This window comes from Ostrea edulis, chromosome 9, assembly GCF_947568905.1.
Source record: "Ostrea edulis chromosome 9, xbOstEdul1.1, whole genome shotgun sequence".
Lineage (NCBI taxonomy): Eukaryota > Metazoa > Mollusca > Bivalvia > Ostreida > Ostreidae > Ostrea > Ostrea edulis.
This window is the reverse complement of record NC_079172.1, coordinates 11698818-11726317: the sequence shown is the minus strand read 5'-3', so window position 1 is coordinate 11726317 and position 27500 is coordinate 11698818. Positions and strand designations below refer to the sequence as shown.

Here is a 27500-nt window from a genome sequence, read left to right as displayed (position 1 = left end):
AACTAGTGTCTGATTCCACAGTACTGTAGACATCAATGTATATATAACTAGTGTCTGATTCCACAGTATTGTAGACATCAATGTATATATAACTAGTGTCTGATTCCACAGTACTGTAGACATCAATGTATATATAACTAGTGTCTGATTCCACAGTACTGTAGACATAAATGTATATATAACTAGTGTCTGCAATTTTTCTTTTTCTTATGAATTCACACATTCAAAACCTGTGAAAAAATGAATGTGTTATGGATTATATATGAGGGATTTTTTCCTCTCAGTCAACAATAAAATGCTGAATCATTATCAGAGAACATTCTCCATGTTCTACTAAATATTAATTCAAACAAATGCGATAAACACGATAAAGTAATTCTAAATCGTGTTTGGGGTGAGATTAAAAAATCAATGTCAGATTTTTGAGGGATGTCATTATATGCAGACCATGTACATGTATATTAGGATGAGTGGGCTGATATTATATTTTATTACCAAGATATATTATAATTTCAATCTCCTGTAAAGAGATGTGACGACTCAGACAAACTCTATTACATATTGGTTTGGCTTAAATGATGTAGATCTCATACAATACAAAACTAGAGAACTATGATCTAGACAGAGTTGAAGAATTCAGTCAACCATGAGATTAAGTTTTACAATTTCTGTTGGAAATCAACAGTCACAAAATTGAAACTTATTGTCCATACATTATCATTCAATAACCATATAAAAAAAAATTCAGATTCCTGAATTAAGGAGTTGTAGTCCGAATTACATTTGACATAAATTTCCATAAATCTCGTAAAAATAAATCCTGTAAACATATATACATTATGAATGATTATGTATTAATAAATGTTTTACTGAATTTTAACTTCCAAAATCAAAGCATGGTGAAAATAGTCCAAACAACAAAAATTTAAAAAGTTCATTCAACCATGATTTTACAATTTTTCTTAGAATAGGTCAACCATATCAAAAGTAGAATTTGATCTGTATTTATCCATTAGGTAACCATGTGTCAAATTTCAAATTCCTTGATGAAAAGTCCAGAAAATTATGTTTGGCACAAAGTCCAACATATCTAAAAAAAAATTTTTTTTTAAAAATACTCAAGTGACCAAAGTTCAATTTGATCTGTAAATATACCTTAGTAGTCACTAGTAAACCACATATTAAATTTCAGTTTCCTAACTCACAGCATGATGAAGAAAAAGTACGGAAAACTAAGTGGGACAGACTGTTAGACCTATAGTTCCAGATAGGTAGAAAGACAGAAGAGGAGGAAATCTATAACTCCCTCTGGTTTCACTGTTAGGGGTCTATAATTACTGTGACCATGGCCTTTTAACAATCAAAGCAATGGGCAGCTTTCTTTCCTTTCCTGTCACCTTGTAGTAGTAGAGGGCTGAAATGATATGCCCCTTTCACGATACAATACGTATTGCAATGTGTATGACACAATTCAATACGATACATTTTAAATAAAATAACCAATAATAACTTTGAAGAAGATTCAGTCACAATTTTTTAACCAAACTGTTTCCAAACTGCTGAATGTAAGATTCCTGTTGGCTCTGTAGTTTAAACTGATTATTATTAAGTTTATTATTGTTTTTGTCATATTCGAGGCTAACAGTCTGACTGTTATTGGACACCATTTTGACACTTGTGTATGTACCGGTATAAATAAAGATGACAGGTCAAGCCCTTTGTATTTTACTGAACCCGGTTTTAAAAAATGTAGCGCTCTACCCCAGCCCAAGGAACAATGGGTTGCACACATGCAAAAGTAAACTGCATGAGAATGCTTGGATATTAAAATTGCCTAAATCAAAATCTAGCATTTATGCTTCTGAAGAAGAAACTTGACATTCCTTCAAGAAACTTTAGACCACACACATTTATCTACAGCTCCATTCTGGTTAATGGAATCATGGTTGAAAGGGGGGGGGGGGGACTAACTGAATGAGGATATTTGTATGTTGTATTGATGAACTTTATCATTGCACATTCCATTTACAGTAAATTCAGTCCTCAATTTGGCCCATCCCAGGTACCATGCTTTGAGCAATACTGAATCTACATTATATAATGAAACTACATATAAATTTGTAAATTCTAGTACAGCACTTCTCAATAAAATTTTCCCCACTTTCATGCCAATATGCTCTTTGCCTATTTTAGCACATCCAGTGGTTCTTGAGAGGAAGTCATAAATTAGAAGCTACACAATCAATCAGTCACACAGTCAGATTAGACAAGTTGAATCAGGTCAGCTAAAAATACCCTTTTTAAACGGATATATCATGTCTGATTTTGAGTTGATTCAAGTGAAAACACCCCAACAGGCACAAGCAGATACATGTGACAAGTACCAATATAATAAACCTTTCTCCGGCTTTGTTGTCTCACCTCTGCATTCTCCACTAAGCCTCAGCCATTGTAGGGTATCATTAACATCTCCACTGTTAATATATAGGACGTATCCAACCTGTCGTTTGGTCAGCTGATACTCTCTACACAAGTTCTAAAAGGTCAAATTACATACAGCATGTTAGTAAAGGACAAGGTAGAAATAAGGGCCCCATGTGGCCTCCATTGTCACTTGAATTTGAAAATGGACATAAAACCACAAAGCCTAGTAAAATCTTATTTCAAGGTGATGCCTTAGTAAATTATATAATCCCAATCATGCTAGTGTCTAAAGCCACAAGATTGTCCCAAATCTGAACACTTTTAGGCTTTCAGAAGAAAACAGCACATTTTTAAAAAACATTTTACATATGATTTGCTGGGAAAACATGGGAGTTTACATTTGCCTATATACCACTTTTATATCCATACATGATACAGCTATAATATATAAATTTGAGAGATAGGCAAGTGTGTACTTTATATTTTCTGAAGCAATATATACTTCAGATTTGTAAATTTTTGGCTAAAACTGAGGAAATTTAGAATTTTCAGTGCCTTTGTGACCTTCCCGTGAACTTGGAATATATGTTACATGTTAAAGTTGATACTTATTTTGAGAGAGACTTGATCTGGGTTACGATGATCTACAGTTTTATCCATGACGACTTCTGTAATCTATGTATAGTCCTTATCCTACATGTACCTTCTCTATTCAGTTTTAAAAGGGAATCTTCTACAGTCTGACTACTGCCAGAACTCCATTTATGCCATTGCCTCTAGCATAGAGGTCTGGCTTTTGTTAGATTGTCTTGCAGCATCACTATATTTTTCCTTCCTCAATCATTTGGATAAAAATTTGTATTTGTTTTCATATTTATTTTTATCACATGTTTACTCCTTTATCCAATGGATATCACCCATTACATAAATTCTGATTATTACAATGTTTTCCTAAACCGTTTCTGACGTCACAAACAAATGTCTATTTCACAGTTTGTTTGCAAAATTTCAAGTAGCGAAATTCCAACAATACAGTAACATAAATGAATGACTGGAAGGGGGGGGGGGGGGGGGGGGGGTTAACATATGATAAAAAGAATCTCCCATGGTTTGATTTGATTTATGAATATATATCATATCAAACCACAAACCATGGAAGATCCTATATCTATACTCTCTAAAACCAATTGTTTTCACAATAAATCACAATAGCTGGAAGGAGGAAGGTACAGAATATTGCAAACTTACCAAAATAAGATCTTCAGTTTCTGCCTCATCCAAAATGTCTTCCGTCTTTCCCTCGTCAGTTACTAGTTCTGTGAACAAAATATTACTCTGTGTGCATTAATAAAGAATACTGGATTATTCTTATAGTTAGAAATCAAAAAAGTATCTGTATCAGTGGGTTAATACAATATTCCATCGACTCCTCACGAGTATCAGGGAGATACAGAACATTTTCAGGAGGAGTTGCAACCCAAGATGGTACCTTTTACATCCAAAAAAATAGTTGAAGGGGGTGGGGGGGGGTGGGGGGTGGGGGAGGATTTGCACGCCCAAAAATGGCACAATATGGCCTTTTAATGGAAAGGTGAAAATTGCACCCCACCCTCCATAACTCTCCCTCGAAGTTTGGTACTAAATATCCATGAGGACTTTTACCAATGCAGTCAAGGTTACCACCAATGAAAACTGCATCAGTGAAGATTATCACCAGTGAAGAGTACCACAAGTGAAATCTATCACCAGTGAAGATTACTTACAGTTAAGATTACCAGCGAATGACTTCACCACTGATACATCCTTATCATGCTAGCCTGGTGGTTAGGGAGCTTGCTTCATAGCCAGGAAGTCCCAGGTTTGATCTTTTTGTTTTAATTCCGGCACCACATCAAATGAAGCATTTATCATAAATAGTGACTGCAGTTCCCTGACCGAGTGCTTGGCATTAGAAGTGAGGTCCTGTGTCACAGCAAGACTGGGCACAATGAAGAACCCTTAACGATATGGCCCTAAGCACCATATATACGTCAAATTTTATGGGACATCAAACAAACAAAATAAACCTTTTAAAAAAACACCTCCTCATACCTGTTGCAGTGTCCTCTTCATCTTCAGTAAACATGGTGACATATGATGTCAGACTCTTTGTTCCTGCTTGAGCAACAAATAGGATGAGAAATTTATTTACATGTACTTTTGAACACATGTAAACCAAATAACTTTTTTTCAAATGACACAGAAAATAAGTCTCTGAGACTTATAGTTATAGGAGACTGAAGAATTATACAATAATTCCCAACCCTGAAAGCGACACAGTAATATAAAATATATAGAAACTTAAAGCTACATAAAGCTGCCCTAAAACAATATCTCCTGTTGGACACATAAAACGGAGAACCATTCTTAAAACTACATACAGCTGTGATATTTCATAAGCAAAACTCACTGTTCAGAAATAGGATTTAAAATCAAGCGAAATGCTAAATTGCATTAGAATGGGAATATATTCTTGTTTGTTATTTGCTACCGTTAATGTTGATTTGAGTCACAAAAATGTTTTACTGTCCATTTTATTTAGCAACCTATCATGAACCTTACCCACTTCATCTGTGAGCATGTGATAATTTCCATATCATTATACTTTCATGTAAAATACTCGAATCTGATTGGTCGAGAAGCATTTGAAAAAACATATTGTTACCCTCTGAGAACAGAAAGCACACGCTCCAGGGTGATAGTATCTAGCAACGGGTAAGAGTACAATGGGTGATATTATCACATGCGTCAAATTTATGTGCGTACGGTTCACTGTAGATTGTTAGATGTTGTTTGAGCATTTGTAATAAATGCAAATACCCGTATCGATATACGAGATATCGCATGACAGTGACTGATCAGATGTAAACAGATGTAGGTTTTTTTTTCTGCTTTGCTGTTTATATAACATTCAGTATAATAAAACAAATATTGCAAATAGTTGAGTGCAAAATTGAAAATTTTCACCCCTCGAGAAGCCATTGTCAACCTCGGCTATGTCTCGATTGACAATGGTTTTCTCGGGGTGAAAATTTTCAATGTTACACTCAACTACATGTACATGCAATATTTATAATATCACTAGTTCTGTTGTCAGTATTGTTTCCCGTTGCTAGAGATATTAACAACACAGAGGCAGTCTGGGCGAAAAACGCTAGACCAATGCCCAATTTCTGGTAAAATTTCTGTCAGACTAATAGATTTTCCCCTGTACTAGCCCAATCGGACTAGTAGAAATTTTTCTTTAAAAAATATATATCTATACAGGACTTTATCAAAAATCTGTAAACACTTAGACTTGTGTAATAACGTTACTTGATTGGCTGAGTTTGCTTGCCTGTTTATCGAGTCCAAACTATTTCGTACCAGGTAATTTCATCTTTAATGTCAAACTCTAATATGCTGCAAAGTGGTAGGAAATGTCTCAGGTACGAAAGAGAAAGGTCCAGGTACGAATCGTATGGCACCTACACAGGTCGATCTTCCGCTGTCATGACGAGTGGGAAAAACGAAGTGCGGAAGAAAGATACGAGCCAAAGAGAAAGCGTGGATTTGTTCAATCATGGACATTGAACCGTCCATAGCTAAAATGTGACGTTGAAAAAAATACAGTGCTGTGTACGTATTGTGAAAAATGTAAGATGAGGAGGAGGAGACTGAAAATGAGTTGCTTGAATCTGAAATCGACAGAAACTAGAAATTTAATATTATATGAAGTGGAGTATGACTGAAGTTTTTCATTTGTTTTTGTTTTCATTCTTACTATATGGAAAAATTGTTTTTTTTAATTTGTAAGTTAAATTTGCTTTAATAAACTGTTTTGATTTTGGACTAGTGAATTTTTTTCCGGGCTAGTAAATTTTACATTCAACTTGCTCGACCGGACTAGTAGTTTAAAAAGTTTTTGACCTAGACTGCAGAGGGCATGATATATCGGTTCTCTAGGGGTAACAATATGTTTTTTCAAATGCTTCTAAATCAATCAGATTTTACTAAATTACATAAAAGTATAATAATATATTGTAAAATTCATATTAAGAAAAACCTTCAACACTTTTCATTTGTGAGACAAGATAAAGACGTGTAGTATCACTTGGAGGTGATTGGCTTACTGGAAGGTTTTGGGGTAGTTTGGGATTTCCCCTCTGGAGTGTCTTCTAATGGTTTTGATTTTTCGCTGGATACGACCCCTTTTGGTTCTTCACCTGAATCTTGTTCCATGCACATTTTTGCAGATCGACTTTTCTTGGATGTTGATGGTGCTAATGATAAAGTTTAAATTCAAATTTTATTTACAGCAAAATATTGCAAAAGCAGTGTAGTTTGTTTCAAATTCTCTGTACACATTCACTGAAGGGTTCTACATTTATATATTGCTAAGATTAAACAAAAGAACCACAATTTTTACCTTCTTGGTTGAATTAAGTTAAAGCTGTATGGTCCGAATTACAACATTTTTTTTCCATCTCGTAAAAACGTTATTAAATCATTGCATGTATATAGTTATGAAGCTGTATGACATGTCATACATTATTTCACCCGTTTTAACCAAAATTATTTAATTCTAAATCAGTGTTTACAAACAACCGCGTCACTCTGCCATTTCAAGTGACAGTCACGTGACCAGTTCAAACTTTCAGATTATCGGTGATCTTATCTGTGTAAAGCTGTGTATTTTGTTACAACAGTACTGTGCCATAAGTTTAATAGAAATAAAAATATCAAATACCTCTTAGTAATTCGTTGTTTACACTTTCAGCCTTAAAACTAGACAGTTGCGTATGAGTTAATACATCATGTTGGGATTCCCCTGACGCACATGGGGCTATTTATAGACGTCTAACACTATAATTTATGCATTATTTGGAACACCTCGGGCCTTTCACCAAATACACTGTGCTTTGATTGAAAGGCCCGAGGTTTTCCGGATGATTTGTATATGTACCACACTATATTTACTTTCTAAGGCCAAAATTAAAAAGGAGTTTGTTTGCCATCGCGCGACGGACCCATTTTTAACCCCCCGACTGGAAAGTTTTTGACATAATTTCAGCCATGTTTTTTTTTTTAATCGATTTTCCGACTTGTTTTTCTTTCAAGTTCCTATCCGCGTTTGGTTTATCTTCACAAGTCAACGGCTATTGATTCGTTACCTTGCACCATGCTCGCCAATCGGAACTCCTCGAATGTCTCGCGCACTCGACATAGATTACTGAAATGCCCCCAGGAATTAGTTTTCGAAATACCACCTAAAAGTATCGAAATTCCCCTCTAATTATATACATTAATGCATATTAAGTTTATATATGTTAATCTTTTATAATAAAACGTTTTTAAATTTGTGATTGTAAATTTAGGGAATTCAATTGTGTTAAATTCTCGCATTCACGATGTTTCAAAGAAAGATAACTCTAGCAAAATTTATACATGTATATCACCGATGATTTTCCCCCCTATACAATATTTGTTTGAATTGCAAAATATATATGAATGTTGATTTAATTCAACTGAAGCAATGTATATATATAATGATTAGGAAATAATGGTTGAACACATTTTTCTAAATGAAAGAAAAATAACATGAGTTACCTTCCTTAGATTAACACAAATTCTAATATTAAAAAAATCATGTTATTTTTTCTTCAGAGACGGTATTTTACACATTGAACCAATCCCTAATCTTTCAATTTAACTTTAAAAAAATTGATTCAAAGGGGAATTTCGTTAGTTCTAATGGGCATTTCGGTATTTCTGGAGGCATTTTGGTAAATCACGGGCATTTCGGTAATTTGAGGTTCCGCGGAGCACAGATTTAATGTATCAGTAATAGTTTGACCATCATCATTGAACATGAAATTGTGTTGAGTTTATATGAATAATATTTTAGTTCAACAACAATGCTACCAAGTTTCCGTTGCATAATACATGCATGTTACATTGGCCATTAAGAGTATAAAAATCATGGCAATGAAGACTCTAGACAAATTTGAAAAAACAATGGACATATTCAAGACCTGGAAAACAAACACCCACAAAACAAGTAACATATCAGAATAACAAAATGATATATGAGCCATATACACAAACTACTCCTGTCCATGAAGTTAAAACTGCACTTTTTAGAGAGGTTTCTGACAGTTCTGCAAGTAAGTCACTATAATAGGGTTAATTCATCAAAAGAACACAAAATATAAAAACAGAGTTTTGATATTCAATATATTTTCAGCAAAAAAAAAAAAAAAAAAAAAAAAAAAAATCCCTACCGACCAACCCAATATTTTTTATGACCCTCAGGCTATGGCAAACCAACATTTTTTTAAATGTGGCCTAACTAATATTCTCACTGTTTTCTTTTACATGCATGTAATTAAGGGAAAGTTGATAACTTTGTAAAGTAATTAATCTGCTTTAAAGTAATTATGTACAAAAATAATACATGAACATTGGGTCATACAGCTTTAATATATTAAATATACTGTCAGAGCATGCACATTTATAAAACAACTTCCAAAAGAATAGGTTTTAATGTACTTAATATTTTATTAGGTGAACGAACTCCCATTGTCGAAAGGCAACAGAATTGTAAATTTCCTTATCCTATATGCAAAACAATATATTTTTTCTTGTTTGAAAAAAAAAACCAAATTGCCAAGATTCTTGGAATCATTGTTCTATCTATACAACAAATACAAGGTTGAAAAATGTATTGCTTATCAGAATTTAGAAATACAAAAATTTGAAAATACCTGGCATGTATGGAAAACACTTTTTGACAACATAAAAAAAAATCATTTTTTTTCTACTTTAGAAGCCACATGTATTTTTATCTATTTACTCGAGTTCTGTATTGTTATAATTTTTCTCTTACAATTATATTAACAAGAGGTACTGTGAACAATGCTCACTAAGAATAACCCCCCCCCCCCCCCCCCCCCCACTTATCCCAATCTCCCAAAGGGTGTTGTTAATAGGTATAAATTACCTCTTTCCTGTGTGTAAAAATATGGTGTGCCTTTGTAGAAGAAAATGGAAGATACAGTCCGAACAAAAATCCATGGTATAAACCTATAATTTTGACCTTGAGATCAAAAGTCAAGGTCATAAAGAGGTCATGAATGTACATGACACATAGTCTCATGGTGATACACCCATGTCTTATGGTATGACTATGTCAAAACCCTATAATAAATTTTGACCTTGAGGTCAAAGTTCAAGGTCATATAGGTCATGAAGGTATCCAACACATTGTCTCAAGGTGATACACTCATGTGTCAAATATGGTATGCCTATGTCAAAGAACAAAGAAGTCATGGCTCTGACACGAATCCATTGGAAAAACTTTCAATTTTGACCTTGAGGTCAAGGTCATATGGAGGTTATGAAGGTACCCGACACATCGTCTCATGGTGATCCACCTGTGTGACAAATATGGTATGCCTATGTCAAAGAACAAAGAAGATATGGCCCGGACACGAATCTGCACAGACAGACAGACAGAGTGATTCCTATATATAGGGGGGGGGGGGGTATAAAAATGCAAGCACTTACCAACAAAAGTATGAGTGTGAGTATGAAAGTGTGAAAGTGGTTAGAAAAAATGGCAAATGTTCTTTTGTCTTTATGTCAATATTTGTGAAATAAAAAATAAATTATACAAAAAAAAAAAAAAAAAAAAAAGATTTAATATATTAAAATTTGATTTTACAGTTTACTAATAAAAATGTCAATGAAAGTCAGTAGAATAAAATAATTCTCCTCAAGCAGCATTATCAAAATTTCACAAAAATGGTTGAAACGATGTCGTAGTATTCATAACAATTTCATGAAACTGTTTCTTTAAAAAATATACAAAATGTTTGTGAAAATTAAAGGAAATGTATCACATAGGGACTTGATAAATAATTTAACGAAAACAGAGTTATTGCCATTGGATTCAATATTTTAAAACATATAATTGATTATTCATATATAACTTAGACTTTTGAAATATTTTTAATTATGGTTAACAAGATTTTTTTTTATCAGTAGCTACTGAAAAAGACTCCAACAAAATTTATGTTCCTGTCATGCATAAATCTTGTTATTGACTTTGTGAAATCTTACGACGTCACAGGAGGGTGGAACTACGATATTTACAAACTGGAAAACACCTAATTATATGCGCTAGTTCTGATTGGTTTACTTAAATTAGCGCATCAGGGCTTGAAGCTAACTTTTTAAGTCACCAGTCCAGTCGGACTGATGGAGTATAATTTCAACCAGTCCGCAGAAAATTTTACCAGTCCAACAGAGTTTTCCAGAAATAATTAAACATATTTCGTTAATGTTATTAAAATGAAATTAAACTCAATATGCCTCAGACAATATTGTAACACTTAAATGTGGGATTTATATTTACGAATCAGATTCGTCTGATATCTACAGATCGAAGCATGCCAAATGTGTGTATAAAATTTCAAAAGTATATTTTCTAAAATGAAGCTTTAGAAAATTAACCAGTCCCATCGGACTGACTAAAACAAATGTCAGTCAGTCCGCCATACTTTTAACCAGTCACAGACTGACGGGCATATGTTAATTTCGAGCCCTGCGCATGCGCAATAGCCTAGTCCTAAAGTTGCGAATTACAAGACATTGTAAAAGATGTCAGCATCCATTTTGTTTCATAGGCAAATTTGAAACATTTTCTGGTGAAAGTTAGATCTACCGATATGATTAAAAACTCATAGACAAAATCAAAATCACTACTACATCTGAAGTAACATAATATGCAAAAACAAACGCATGCATAAAATGCAAGTGAACCACAAAATAAAAAGACAGCCATCTGATTAAAACCAGATCTTCAATCCGCTCCTCTATTCTCCATTTCGCGTTCAACGCGACATGGAGAATAGAGGAGCGGATTGAAGATCTGGTTTTAATCAGATTGCTTAATTTACTGACTGTTAGAATTATAACACCATGTCTCCGAAATAACAGCACCATAGTTGCAACATTCTACCTGACTTTATTTAGGTGTTAATATGTGGCATAAATATGTAGCAGAAAAAATCTTATGAAACCCAAGTGTCCATCGAATCAACGTTGTACATTTACAATTATATGTCGATGTTCATTGGTTAAAGAGGCCTAATGAGCATTTCCAAAATACACCGAGTACTGTCCAAAATATTTTACACCTTCCCCTAAACGTGGCAATCAAATCAGAACTTCACATAAGAACCGACTTTACGAGTTTGAAGAGGAAACATGGAATGTGATTCGTGACGTTTTGGTATCGCGCTTTGTTAATGGTCAAAAGAATTTCATACTAAATAAAATTCTGTTGACTAAAAAAAAACTTTTTACATACCTATCGACCTTCCTCTGAAACTAGTGTAGGGACGAGAGAGGGGAAACAAACATTATTTATGGCCCTGTCAGTCGTCACGCGTCACATGGACCTTATAAGAAAGCGCGCACGCGAGACGTGGATCCTATATTTTTTTAACAATGTTATTTAAAAAAAAAAAATAGCTAAACAAAGAAATGAATAATAATTAAAAAAAACGTGATTTGTTGTACAAATATTGAATATGAACGAGTTCTTGAGTGAAATTTACATGTATGTATTACGAGTAACATAAAAGAAGAGAGAGAATATTTAAAGAACATGAAAAAATATGGACATAAGATAAGTTCTAAATAAATTCCAGTGTTGAAGGAAAAAGAATAAAAACAAAAATATTCACCCCTTATTACAGAGAAGAAAATTTTCCAGTGATGTTTGATTGTAATTTGGATATCACTGGCAGCTTTTATTATATTGCCCAGGCATGGTATTGCATTATTTTATTGTGAAAAAAGCGGGTATCCCCAGTATAGCAATAACTCATTTAGAATTTAATATTCATTTAAACATTTCTTAAAGACAAAATTTCACTTGAAATATTTCAACAAAGTCCCAAATAATCCCCCCCCCCCTTTTCCAAATTGTCTAAGCATCCCCAGGTGCTCAATAGTATGAAGTATTAATTATATAATAAGTTTCAAAACTTCTTAATAGGTCCTTCTAGTCATAGGTATATGGCTATATATACTAGACTTAACTTATCATTAGTCATTTACGAAATTAAATGGGAGCACGACCACAATTCTCTCTCACTGCATAACCACAATACCTTCTAACTGACCACAATACCCTCTAACTGACCACAATATCTGCTCACTGACCACATTACCCTCTAACTGACCACAATACCCTCTCACTGACCACAATACCCTCTTACTGACCCTCTCACTGACCACAATACCCTCTCACTGACCACAATACCCTCTCACTGACCACAATACCCTCTTACTGACCCTCTCACTGACCACAATACCCTCTTACTGACCCTCTCACTGACCACAATACCCTCTCACTGACCACAATAACCTCTCACTGACCACAATACCCTCTCATTGAGAACAATGTCCTTTTACTGACCACAATACCTGCTCACTGACTACAATACCCTCTCACTGACCACATTACCTTCTAACTGACCACAATACCTTCTAACTGACCACAATATCTGCTCACTGACCACAATACTCTCTCACTGACCACACTACCTACCCACTGACCACAATACCTTCATACAAAGAAGTGTTCATTAATCTTTATGCACCATGTTATGGTTAGTCCTACTAGAGGAAGCGTGACCTTCATCTGACCACAATCTTGATATTTCAATTTGCAAACTATGAAGTCTCTGCCATGTACATGGCACACATGATGAAATTATTACTGAGTATGAGATATAAACTGACCATAAACAATATCAGTCCATATAAATGCCCCAATTTCTGAATTTGGGGCATAAAAATGTCAAAAGAAACAAAAAAAAGAGGATGTAATTCCTAAATATAGAAGGAATGTGAAGTATTTCTTTTTTCTTTTTTTTTTTTATTCAAATTCATCTTCAGAATGTCTTGGTAAATTAATGAATGCTACCTACTTCTGTGCCACAAAAACATTTTACTGAATTTGGAAACAGTAATTTTTTGCCCAGTTCAATTGACAATTTCTACATACATTGTAACAAATGTGCAATTAAAACAGGAATAAAAAAAAACATTACCTTCATCAACTAGGAGTTGAGTTGAGGTCAAGGCCACACGCTTCATCAGTTCTTTGTCAAAATCATCTTCCAATTCATTGTCATCAACAGAGTCATCCAACCTGCTACTGCCTTTACCATGTGGAGATTTCCTTTTAATGGCCTTGGAGTCTATACGTTCATATCTAGATGACTTTCTAACTCCTTCAGATGTACACTTGTACAAGCTACTTGGAGACATATCAGACTTTGTTTGGGACAAACTAGACAAGTTCTTCATTTGATTTGGTGTTAAAGTGGCTGACTCACTGTTATACAAAGTTCTGTGTGGTTTTTTGCCTGTTTTCTGTGCATTTGATTGTTTACATGAAGGCCCAGGCTTGGGAGAATCTGAGATACTTGGCTTTCCTCTCTCATTAACTTTAGGTGATGATCCTGTTGTAGGATATTTCTTCCTATCTGATTTACTTTGTGGGCTCTCAGTCTTTGATTTTGAGGGTGTACCCAAGGAACACCTTTGTCCTCTTTCACTTTCTTTAGATTTGTTCCTTGGGGACATTTCATTTTTACTCCGAGGCTTGCGCAGCCTGCCAACTGGATTGTTTACAGGTTCAACAGATTGTTCATCTATTTCCTGTTCCTCATTTTCATGATTCTTTTCTTTGGACTTTCCTGAATGAGATGTCATGATATCTTCCTTTCCAGCATGACTGTGGTTAACTGTTGCAGTAGTGTCTTTTTCCACACCATGGCTTGACTTTTCTGCATTTCTCAATTTTTTTGGAGATGACTTCAAGTGTGAAAAACTCTGTGTGGCACTTTCTGATGTTGGCTGTTCATCATCACAAGTGAATTTCAGTTTCATTTTCTTTGTTTTAACTCCCGTAGGAATAGTATTACTCTCATCTACAGAATCATCAGATGAGTCATCAAAATATTTACTTCTACGTGTAATGACTGTTTTCTTTGGAAAAGGAAATTTAGTCACCAATGTTGATGGTCTCTGTGATCTAGTCCTTCCTTTTACATCTTCACCACTCTGTTTGGTGGGTGAATTAACCTTCTGTGGGGAGCTCTTAGAAAATTTTATTTTCGGAATTGATACTCTGACTTCTTCACCTTAAAAAAACATTTCGGTGTTATGATAGTGAATTTCTCATGATTGATAATTTCCATATACAGAAAAGCAAACTGCAATGTACTTGTATATATGTTATAATTTCTGAATAATTACTCAAAACATAGTGTTGTATTACCCTTATTCATCCATTCAACATGTTTGTCTATGTGTTTGTAGGATTAACAAAATTTTAGCACCTGGTAACATTTTTATCAAATTTGCAAAGATTTAATACATTCTGTTTTTCAGGGTAAAACGTAAAGGGTCAAGGTCACAGGAAACGGAAACTTCCACGATTCCTTATATGCATTGTTTTCATATGACATACAATTTTCATACCTATCTATATACAACATTCACCTGAGCTACAGTCTACATGCAGGGTTCTTCCTAGTGCAAGGATCTGCATGACTCTTTGACATTGCAAAATTATTTGAAATGAAAATGAAAAAGAAAAAACCAAAAAAAAAACAGGAGTCCGTAGATGCATCCTCAAGCTCAAGTAAAACTTAAAATATTTAGAAATTCATCTCCTAGTACACGTACATCAATGTAGTTTTGATAATTGCCTACACAAAAATCAAGAAGTATTCACTGTCATGCTTCGATTAACCTGTATTTTATCAGCAAGTACTGACAGATGTAACATCTTTATAAGAATTTTATATTTAAAAACAAATTCTGGACTCAACAGAATTGGCTGACTCTCAACCTTTTCAAAAACCTTGAGTCCAAGAGTCACCTTTTAAAAATCTTACACAGGACTGCTACATGTACAGTTATAATTTCCTTAGAACAGTATAGAGTTTTTTCTCTCTTAACAACTTCAAGCACATATGATACCTTTTACTTACAGTTAGGAAATTTCTGATGTTCTGTTTTTGTTGGAGAGTCTGCATCATCAGATGTAGCTGTAAGATAGAATTTGATTGGTTGACATCTATCAAGATCTATTACATACAAATGTGTACACCATCTTGTCATTTTTATTCAATACAATCAAGAGGAGCTTTTAACTGTACATAAATATCACACAACTTTAATTGCTAAACTATGTAAGTTTACATTAGTGTTCTTAAACCCGTGCCATTTCAGAAATAAAAAAGTTAGTAACTTACAGCTGCAAATATTAAATAGACATATATTGAAACACACACACAAGCTTTAAAATTTCCATAACAGTCTTTGTTTTATGAGACTTTGAAACTAATATGTACTCAAATTTACTTCAATTCTAAAATGTTCATTTACACCATCATCTCCCCTCTCCCCTTCTTTGTTTTACTGGTGTCACCAGGTAATTCAACTCAGAAGGGTTTCACTATTCAGGCCAGTTTATATGTTTTAACATGAATTGCTTTATGATTTTTTTTTTTTGGCTTCAACATGAAAATATCTCAAAGATATCTAAAAAGAAAAGTATAAAAAACCAAAGAATAAAGAAATCATACATATAAAGGATAATTTCAAGTAATAACACCTCTCTAAGATGATTCTTCCTAAACAACTGTGTATTGCTAATTGGTCAATCAGAAGCAAGAACTCGGGTTAATCTCTAGAAATCAAGAACTAATCTACACACCTCTCGAGGTCATACGCAATGTTTCTGACATTTTTTTCTAAAATAATATTTTCATCTCCTCTATATGAAAAGTTCTAGTATGGATTTCTGAAATAGGTTGAAATTTCTCTTGCAGTAATATAATCATATTTGGTATATCAGCCTCTTTAGCTCAGTGGTTAGATCACCGAACTAGTAATGCAAGGGTTCCAGAGTTGATTCTCGATTGTTCCCGAGATTTTTCGCCTCTTTAATAACATGGGGCACGCTTGATTTGTCTACACCATAGTCCACCCATTGTAAGCAGTTTATACCTTATAATGAAGTGCAATTTGGTGTAGTGTAGCATATTCAATATGGAAGTTCAGCAGCTAAGGAGACTCTCATTGGGGAATTAATGATTTTAATGCAAATAAATTACTATTAAATATTAAATAATTACTAGAATTTGAGATTTTCTTTTACAAAAATGTGTCTTAATGTGCAATTATAAATACCGACATACATCTGAGAAATACCAAATCATACTCCTAAGTATCTCTTGACTTTAATGTTGCCGAAATTGTTTTTTTAATGATTGTACGAAATATCAATCGTTTTCATTTATTCTTTAAAATACATCTTTAAAAACTCTTGTAAATGACTACAAATAGCACACTGTAATTATTCTCTTACATACATGTACTTTACAACTACAGGTGACTCTCGATAACTTAAACTTCAAGGGACCTTGATAAAACTTCGAGAAATCAAGTTCGAAATTCAGAAATTGAAGGTTCGCCGATATGGTTCAAATTTTAGAGTAACCGGAAATGTTAACCAACAAGATCATATGATTTTGACATGTTTTCCTTCATATTTGTCAGGTAGATAATTTGATATCAAAATAAAGAACCTTATTTTGCATTATAAAAAGATTTCAAAGTTTATGTATTTATTTGTTCTTTAATCATGCTAAGATAGGCATACAAAACCAAGTTCTGATAAAGCTTTACTATCGCTAATTAAACAGAGCACAGTGTTATGTCGCTTTACGATGTTTTAAAGTAACTTTACACAAAGAACAAACCCTAGAACTTTAACAGTCTGTAGATCTCTAAATTAATGTATAAAACTTACTCTCGTTGTCAAGTCAAAACAAATTATAGATTTTACTCATAGTTGGATTATATATAATTTTAATCATCACGACACAAGACCTCAGTGTAAGGTGTAAACTGAACAATTACCCAATTATAAGCTCAAGTGTGTCACTGCCACATAGAAGCAAGGGCGATGTTTCACTTATATGTAAACACCTAATTACCACAGCCACACTATCCTCCAGCATTCAACAAAAGCCAGGTAAGGTCCAAGCGGAAATTATGACACGCTTGGGTAATGGTGGGTATACACTACCACCACTTCGAGAGATCGAGAGTGAAAAACAATGAAATGTGTTTTACGGAACCCAACTTCACTTCGAGAGATCGAGAACTTCTAGAGAGATCAATAGTAAATTTGCTTTGTTATATAGAGAAAAAAATTGGGACCATGATTTCACTTCGAGAGACCGACTGTTACCTGTAATGATATGCAGAGAAAAACATTTGCAAATTTTCTGTCTCACCATTTTTCAGCCATATTGATTTTTTCGAAGCATTTACCAACACATGCCCTGTACAGGATGTAGAAAATATTCACTAAAAATTGTACACCTCTGCACTTCATTACATAAAAGTGCACACTTTGTGGTCGGAGAAGACAAATCAAGCACGCCCTTTGTAATGCCCATATATACAACCTTCTGTAATACACAAGAGCTGACCTTATATTTTTATTTGCCACATCCAGGAACTATGAAAATATGCCTCTCTAAGACCATCCTGGTAATATACCCTAAGTTTTTTTTGTAGAAATAAGATGGGATGAGAGTGAATATACCCAAAATGTCACGAAAAATTATACATTATTGAGAAACATCGCATATGACCTAATTAAGCAAAAAAAGTCCTGTTTTTAAATTTACCAACATAATCCTGGCTCAGCTTCTTCTTATCTTTCAAAGGAATGGAGTATAAATTCAGGTTGTTCTTGATGATTTTCCTGTACCGGCTATTCATGGAACCAGAAGAGTGTTTTGTTATCTACACAGAAATACAAAAACAAGATGTGTTTGTGAAACACAAATGCCCCAGATAATGGCCAATTCTGAAGATTAGGGTACTGGTACCAAGAATATCTTGGTACCAGTAGAAAGATCTTGTCACAAGAAATGCTCATGTACAATATGAAAGCTCTAATATTTACCATTTAGAAGTTATGACCAATGTCAATTTTTTAAAAAGTAGGTCAAATGTCAAGGTCAAAAGGTTTAGTACCAACGGAAAGGTCTTGTCACAAGGAATACTCATAAGAAATATCAAAGCTCTATCACTTACTGTTCAAAAGTTATTAGCAAGGTTAAAGTTTTCAAAAAGTAGGTCAAACTCCAAGGTCAAGGTCACAGAGTCAAAAATGTTGGTACCCACGGAAAGGTCTTGCCACAAGGAAAACTCATGTGAAATATCAAAGCTCTATCACTTACTGTTCAAAAGTTATTAGCAAGGTTAAATTTCAGACAGAATTACAGAATGACAGACAGGACAAAAACAATATGCCTCCGATCTTCGATCTCGGGGGCATAAAAAAACATCCATACTTCTGTTCATTCATGACCACTGCATACATTTTTTGTATGTATGTACATGCAATGTATTGAATGTAAGACAATATTTGTAACATGCAGAATATTGAATTCCTTTGTCAAACACTTTTCAGTTATAAGATTTCTTTGCTACATTGATAATTGATCCACATATAATAAATTACAAATTCATAACAAAGAGCTAGTGAAAGTTAACTTGTGGTGTGTTGTTCATGAGATCTTTATTTCTGCAAATATTTCACAAGGTTGTATTGACGCAAAAGTATATGTTGTAATGAAGAACTTGGGGATTTGCGAAAATCATGTCTAGTTCAACAAGGTAGGATTACAGAAAGAAATTATCTTCAAATATGACTGAATTACAGTGATTCGGTTCCAACAAGAAATTAAATTATACAATTATAATCAATAATTCATCATATTTGTATTCATCATATCTATGTTTGACTATACCCTAATGTTCCATCATAAATGTGTTTAATAGTTACCTCCAACTCCTCCATTTCCCTCCATTCATAATACCCATTACATACTGTAAATTAATCATCCATTCATCATCATAATGTGTTACTGTAAACTACTCTCCCATTCATCATCTTAATCCTCCATTATAACCATGTTTTACTGTATTTTAATCTTCCATCATAATCATGTTTAACTGTACACTAATCTTCCATCATCAACATGTTTACTTTACTCTAATCTTCCATCATAACCATGTTTTACTGTACTCTAATCTTCCATTATAACTATGTTTTACTGTACTCTAATCTTCCATCATAACCATGTTTTACTGTACCCTAATCTTCCATCATAACCATGTTTAACTGTACTCTAATCTTTCATTATAACCATGATAACTGTACCCTAATCTTCCATTATAACCATGTTTAACTGTACTCTAATCTTCCATCGTAACCATGTTTTACTGTATTTTAATCTTCCATCATAATCATGTTTAACTGTACACTAATCTTCCATCATAACCATGTTTACTGTACCCTAATCTTCCATCATAACCATGTTTTACTGTACTCTAATCTTCCATCATAACCATGTTTTACTGTACCCTAATCTTCCATCATAACCATGTTTTACTGTACTCTAATCTTCCATTATAACTATGTTTTACTGTACTCTAATCTTCCATCATAACCATGTTTTACTGTACCCTAATCTTCCATCATAACCATGTTTAACTGTACTCTAATCTTTCATTATAACCATGATAACTGTACCCTAATCTTCCATTATAACCATGTTTAACTGTACTCTAATCTTCCATCGTAACCATGTTTTACTGTACTCTAATCTTCCATCATAACCATGTTTTACTGTACTCTAATCTTCCATCATAACCATGTTTTACTGTACTCTAATCTTCCATTATAACCATGTTTACTGTACTCTAATCTTCCATCATAACCATGTTTTACTGTACTCTAATCTTCCATCATAACCATGTTTAACTGCACCCTAATCTTCCATCATAACCATGTTTAACTGTACACTAATCTTCCATCAAAACCATGTTAACTGTACTCTAATCTTCCATCAAAACCATGTTAACTGTACTCTAATCTTCCATCATAACCATGTTTAACTGTACTCTAATCTTCCATCGTAACCATGTTTTACTGTACTCTAATCTTCCATCATAACCATGTTTTACTGTACTCTAATCTTCCACTGTAACCATATTTAACTGTACTCTAATCTTCCATTAAAACCATGTTTTACTGTACTCTAATCTTCCATCATAACCATGTTTTACTGTACTCTAATCTTCCATTATAACCATGTTTACTGTACTCTAATCTTCCATCATAACCATGTTTTACTGTACTCTAATCTTCCATCATAACCATGTTTAACTGCACCCTAATCTTCCATCATAACCATGTTTAACTGTACACTAATCTTCCATCAAAACCATGTTAACTGTACTCTAATCTTCCATCAAAACCATGTTAACTGTACTCTAATCTTCCATCATAACCATGTTTAACTGTACTCTAATCTTCCATCATAACCATGTTTACTGTACTCTAATCTTCCATCATAACCATGTTTTACTTTACTCTAATCTTCCATTATAACCATATTTAACTGCATTTTAATCTTCCATCATAACCATGTTTAACTGTATCTTTATCTTCCATCATAACCATGTTTAACTGTACTCTAATCTTCCATCATAAACATGTTTACTGTACTCTAAACTTCCATCATAACCATGATTAACTATACTCTAATCTTCCATTATAACCATATTTAACTGTATTTTAATCTTTCATCATAACCATGTTTAACTGTACTCTAATCTTCCATCATAACCATGATTAACTGTACCCTAATCTTCCATTATAACTATGTTTACTGTACTCTAATCTTCCATCATAACCATGTTTACTGTACTCTAATCTTCCATCATAACCATGATTAACTGTACCCTAATCTTCCATCATAACTATGTTTACTATACTCTAATCTTCCATCATAACCATGTTTAACTGCACCCTAATCTTCCATCATAACCATGTTTAACTGTACTTTAATCTTCCATCAAAACCATGTTAACTGTACTCTAATCTTCCATCATAACCATGTTTAACTGCACCCTAATCTTCCATCATAACCATGTTTAACTGTACACTAATCTTTCATCAAAACCTAACTGTACTCTAATCTTCCATCAAAACCATGTTAACTGTACTCTAATCTTCCATCACAACCATGTTTAACTGTACCCTAATCTTCCATCAAAACCATATTTTACTGTACCCTAATCTTCCATTATAACCATATTTAACTGTACCCTAATCTTCCATTATAACCATATTTAACTGTATTTTAATCTTCCATTATAACCATGTTTTACTGTACCCTAATCTTCCATCATAACCATGTTTAACTGTACTCTAATCTTCCATCATAACCATGATAACTGTACTCTAATCTTCCATCATAATCATGTTTTACTGTACACTAATCTTCCATCATACACATGTTTAACTGTACCCTAATCTTCCATCATAATCATGTTTTACTGTACTCTAATCTTCCATCATAACCATGATAACTGTACTCTAATCTTCCATCATAACCATGTTTTACTGTACTCTAATCTTCCATCGTAACTATGTTTAACTGTACTCTAATCTTTCATCATAACCATGTTTAACTGTACCCTAATCTTCCATAAAAACCATGTTTTACTGTACCCTAATCTTCCATCATAATCACGATTTACTGTACCCAAATCTTCCATTATAACCATGTTTAACTGTACCCTAATCTTCCATTATAACCATATTTAACTGCATTTTAATCTTCCATCGTAATCATGTTTAACTGTACTCTAATCTTTCATCATAAACATGTTTAACTGTACCCTAATCTTCCTTCATAACCATGTTTAACTGCATTTTAATCTTCCATCGTAATCATGTTTAACTGTACTCTAATCTTCCATCATAACCATGTTTTACTGTACTCTAATCTTCCATCATAACCATGTTTTACTGTACTCTAATCTTCCATCATAACCATGTTTTACTGTACTCTAATCTTCCTTTATTACCATATTTAACTGTATTTTAATCTTCCATCATAACCATGTTTAACTGTACCCTAATCTTCCTTTATAACCATATTTAACTGTATTTTAATCTTTCATCATAACCATGTTTAACTGTACTCTAATCTTCCATCATAACCATGTTTAACTGTACCCTAATCTTCTTTTATAACCATATTTAACTGTATTTTAATCTTCCATTATAACCATGTTTAACTGTACTCTAATCTTCCTTTATAACCATATTTAACTGTACTCTAATCTTCCTTTATAACCATATTTAACTGTATTTTAATCTTCCATTATAACCATGTTTAACTGTATTTTAATCTTTCATCGTAACCATGTTTTACTGTACCCTAATCTTCCATCATAATCATGTTTAACTGTTCCTTACACCTACCTCTAAGTCCTCCATTTCTTTCCAGATTGTGATGCCTGACACTTTGTCGTGATAATCGTTATCTATGATGTACTTCAGTATTGCCATATCCTCCTCATTACTATACATCTTCCTTCTGTAATCCATTGTTAACATCAAATAATTACAGATAGCACACAGTTATACTAAACAAATTTTCTAATGCCCCACTAAAGTTTTCGCATTGTACTGTAATTATATTTTATGAGTTTGAATATAATTTTTGATCAGTGAAAGGGGTGAGATCAAAAGATCGATATCAGATAAGAATCTAAATTCAAATAGTTAGGGGAGGGATGGTAGAAAGTTTCTGTCATCCAACATCGATTACACTTTAAATAGTGGAAAAAGAAAAAAAGACAAGCGACTGTTAAAAACCACATAATGATATCATAAAATAATATTACATTTTAATGAACATTTTAATAGTTTATAGTTTTAATATACACTTTCATTTGTGAATAAACAATAGAAAAGGTGTACAGAATGTTTTTTATACTTGTAAGTTTTTAATTGTTAATCGATTAGTTTCAACATTCATCATATTTAGTTTTAAAGGGGGTGGGGGAGGTCTTAGTGTAAACTATGTGAATTTAGTTTTTTGTCAGACATTGAACTTTTGATCTCGCCCCTAAATGATAACAAGTAAGAAGACAATATTTTTGTCTTTAATTATAATTTACTGAAACGTCAAAAAACACAAAAAGAATAACAAGTTAAAAGACAATATTTTTGTCTTTCATAATTTACATAGTCACAAACTATGGCCAATATGTACGAGAGCTATATGCAGACTCCGAACCGTGGCTTGAGACGATGCATGATTCACTGAACTGTCACAAAACACAAAGACAAATAAGACTAATAGAATTCTTCATTACTACGAGTATGGGATAGGGAAATTCTACCTAGAGGACAAGATTCGCAGTCTAGGACAAGGCTTTGTCAAGTCCTAGACAGCAAATATTGTTCCAGAGGTGGAATTTCCCTATACCACACCAATAAATAATGAAGGATTATTTTTCCCACAGTTTAGTGCATAAAAAACTAATTAGACAGGCAGAAAGAGCATACCCAGGGCTGTCCACCAGAAAGCTATATCAAATTAAAATTCAAATAAAACAATACAATATATTTTACTTCAGTCTGTAATGTAAATCACAGAAAATATATGACGTCATAATCAATAACGTCACAGAAGTGTAAAACAGAGAAATCTCACATGGGTAAAGTCGATCTCACACTGATGATAATGTGAGGAATATGGGTACCCTGAAATTTAAAAATCGCAACATTCAATTCCACATGTGTCCCCCATTCACATGGACAACTGCTTTTTCACTAATTTGTGTAAATAAAAAAGCATTGAGGATGTTTATGAGGTCTCTTTCAAGCTCCGCCAGATTCTGCAGCAGGAAATAGCGAATGAAAACAAACCTCTCATAAACTACGCCCAGCTTTGACCATACTGACAGCTCTTCCACATCCTTGTGCAGACATGCAGCACATTTCAGTAATTTTATGTTCATAAATGACTAAACATAGAGAACCCAATAAAACAACGAATCATAAAAACAAATCAAACACACACGTCATGCTTCTCAATATATCCGGTCACGGTCCCCTGATTACAACTGTGATCCAATTTTTTGCTGAATTGAAATGAAGGCATTTGACCAGGCATATGATATCGTTAGTCATTTCCACTTACTAATGATTTGCTGTGATAGTTTGTTTATTTTTTTTCCCATTATATAAGTGGGGCATTAGAAAGTTTTATTAGTATACAATTTTCTTTATTAGAGGGTTATTTGATTTACAAAACTTATCATCTTCCTTGTATCATGGTAGTTAATCTATATACACATTCACCAATATACAAGTGTTGTTATCCACATGGTCTGATCAGCTTAATACATAGATGAGGCATGAAGAAAGCCTATGGATCTCATATTACTATTACATTTCAAATAATTATTTCAGGTAAATTGAAAACCACAAAATGAAAATTCATTTTGCTGACCATGGCAAGATTTCTCAATATATTCCCTCATATATTCCTCTGCATATCTTTAAATCCCATGGTGGTTTCATGTTGACCAAGGGAAGCATCACTTGAACAAACTTAAATCTATACAATATTATGTTGTTTCGAGGTAGAAATCTTTCTAGATGAGTGTTTTTGGAGATGATTTTTTACTATTACCTAATTATCTTTTCTTTGAAAACTTCAATACACTATACCAAAGAACTGTCCCTATGGTTTTGAGAGACAAGCAAACAGTAATTGATAAGAAAAGCTAACTTGATCTTTTGGCTCAGATAAGCTATAAAAATAACAAATCACTAATGAATGTAAAACACCATTGCCTCCTATGGAGTCCAGATCCCTTTACCACTGCCTTTCTATGCTCACTGAGAATCTACACCTCAATCAAATTGACAAGTCAGCTGCTAAATAAATGGTCGAATCTAGCTGGTTCCTAGGGGACATTATAAATTTTCCACCCAATATGCCATCTAAAGATCTTGTGCATAAATATTTTCACATTTCCAATGTTTTAAAATTTGCCTTTGATATCTTTACGAATTGAAAAGATAGCCATTTTCTCATGAATGTGAACAATGTGCATATGGATCTTGAAAAATATAGTGCGACTATTTCAACAACAAGAATATTCCAACAGAAATTAAAGTTAAATGTAAACATAAAAGTATCAATTTCATTTTTAAAAATACACAAGGGTATGAACTGCAATGCTTCACTCCAGCATACCATTTTTGAAAATACATGACAGCAATGCTTCGATCACGCCAGCATACCATTTTTGACAAGATGTGTCTGTGAAACACAAATGCCCCCGATAATGGCCAATTCCGAAGATGGCCAAGGTCACAAGAACAAATATCTTGGTACCAGTAGAAAGATCTTGTCACAAGAGATGCTCATGTACAATATGAAAGCTCTAATATTTACCATTTAGAAGTTATGACCAATGTAAAATAAATTAAAAGTAGGTCAAATGTCAAGGTCAAAAGGTTTACTACCAATGGAAAGGTCTTGTCTCAAGGAATACTCATATGAAATATCAAAGCTCTAGCTCTTACTGTTAAAACGTTATTAGCAAGGTTAAAGTTTTCAAAAAGTAGGTCAAACTCCAAGGTGGAGGTCACAGGGTAAAAAATGTTGGTACCACAGATAGGTCTTGTCACAAGGAATACTCATGTGAAATATCAAAGCTCTATCACTTACTGTTCAAAAGTTATTAGCAAGGTTAAAGTTTCAGACAGAATGACAGAATTACAGAATGACAGACAGGACAAAAACAATATGACCCCCGATCTTCGATCTTGGGGGCATAAAAATGAAATTAATTTCTTTTAGAAACATATACATATATGGAAAATTTGTCATACCCTCGAAAGTATTTTGATCTTGCTCTGACTGTCAATGGTGCGTCCTCATCAAAAGAAATATCACTGACTTGTTCATCATCCCGTAAAACACTCTTACGTGGCTGCAGCCTAAAATCCACAAAAAAAGTGTCACATTAATACACAGTTAGGAATTAAACTACTAATGTTTCTTATACAATTAATCTTATCAGGGCACATCTGATACAAGGTGCTCTAAAGAGATTAAAAAGCAACTAGAGGTCCATGGGCCACATCGTTGTATTTTTGCATTGTGAAATATGGCTCCATCCTGGTCGCACACAGTGTAGCCTCATAATCTACATTACATGAGGACTCTGGCATATAGATTCGAAATATTGCAACTGATTCTTGAAAAGAAGACGATTTTTAAAGATGTTTTCTATACATTTCAGTGTAAATTGTTAAACCCCTACTGTTAGTCCACCCTGATCGCAAAGTCCATGGTCTTAACAAACATGATCATATAATATATGAGAATATTTGAATATTATTTTGACTAATCGTATGCAACCGTTTGGTTCTTAAAGATCTTTTTTTTTTTTTTTAAATTTTCCAGAAAATTTCTTTCATAACATTCTGAACCCCCTGTAGAATTGACCTGGCTCCTGAACCATTGTGTGAATAAATTTGAATCTGCAATTCATAGGGATTCTTTCATATTAATTGTACCCTTGTGGAACTTGCGAAGATTTCTAAAGAATTTCCCAATATATCAATTATCTTTAAACTTTCCTCCATACATTCTAATGCAAAATTGAAATCAGATGACCCTAAGAATCTTACTGTATCTTTATTAGGACTTACAATTGTATCTAGTATTTGGATGTTTCTGAATTATTGTACTTAGTTAACATGTACTCATAGCACAAGTGATGCAGATCGTATAAACCTACTAGCCTTTGAAAAATGATAAATTGCAATATGTAATTTCAGCACACATTGGAATCAAGTTACATATAGGTCACCACATTTTATATAACCTTTCATAAACAATACCTGCATCACCCGCACAGGATCACTAGCGCACATGCTATAAAATGCAACTCACAAGTGTCATCAGAACTGGGCAGAACCATAGGTTATAAATATGATTGTGAATTTGTATGTTTTGGTGTTAAGCTTGGCTCAGTACAAATTAGAATTG

General features: G+C 33.4%; 1 protein-coding gene across 3 annotated transcripts in view; it reads right to left on the bottom strand.

The window, feature by feature from the left end:
• LOC125658701 (telomeric repeat-binding factor 2-interacting protein 1-like) overlaps window positions 1-27500 on the bottom strand; it is a 37949-nt gene that overhangs the window by 6898 nt on the left and 3551 nt on the right. For 2 of the 3 annotated variants that reach the window (XM_048890063.2, XM_048890066.2), the window contains exons 4-12: window positions 26336-26443; window positions 22901-23015; window positions 18240-18357; window positions 15525-15581; window positions 13572-14669; window positions 6576-6725; window positions 4516-4581; window positions 3673-3740; window positions 2422-2536 (exon numbers count right to left, since the gene is read on the bottom strand). In XM_048890063.2, coding sequence (XP_048746020.2) covers window positions 2422-2536; window positions 3673-3740; window positions 4516-4581; window positions 6576-6725; window positions 13572-14669; window positions 15525-15581; window positions 18240-18357; window positions 22901-23015; window positions 26336-26443 — 1895 coding nt within the window. The remainder of the gene's footprint in view (window positions 1-2421; window positions 2537-3672; window positions 3741-4515; window positions 4582-6575; window positions 6726-13571; window positions 14670-15524; window positions 15582-18239; window positions 18358-22900; window positions 23016-26335; window positions 26444-27500) is intronic. The other variant, XM_048890065.2, reaches the window with a different exon arrangement.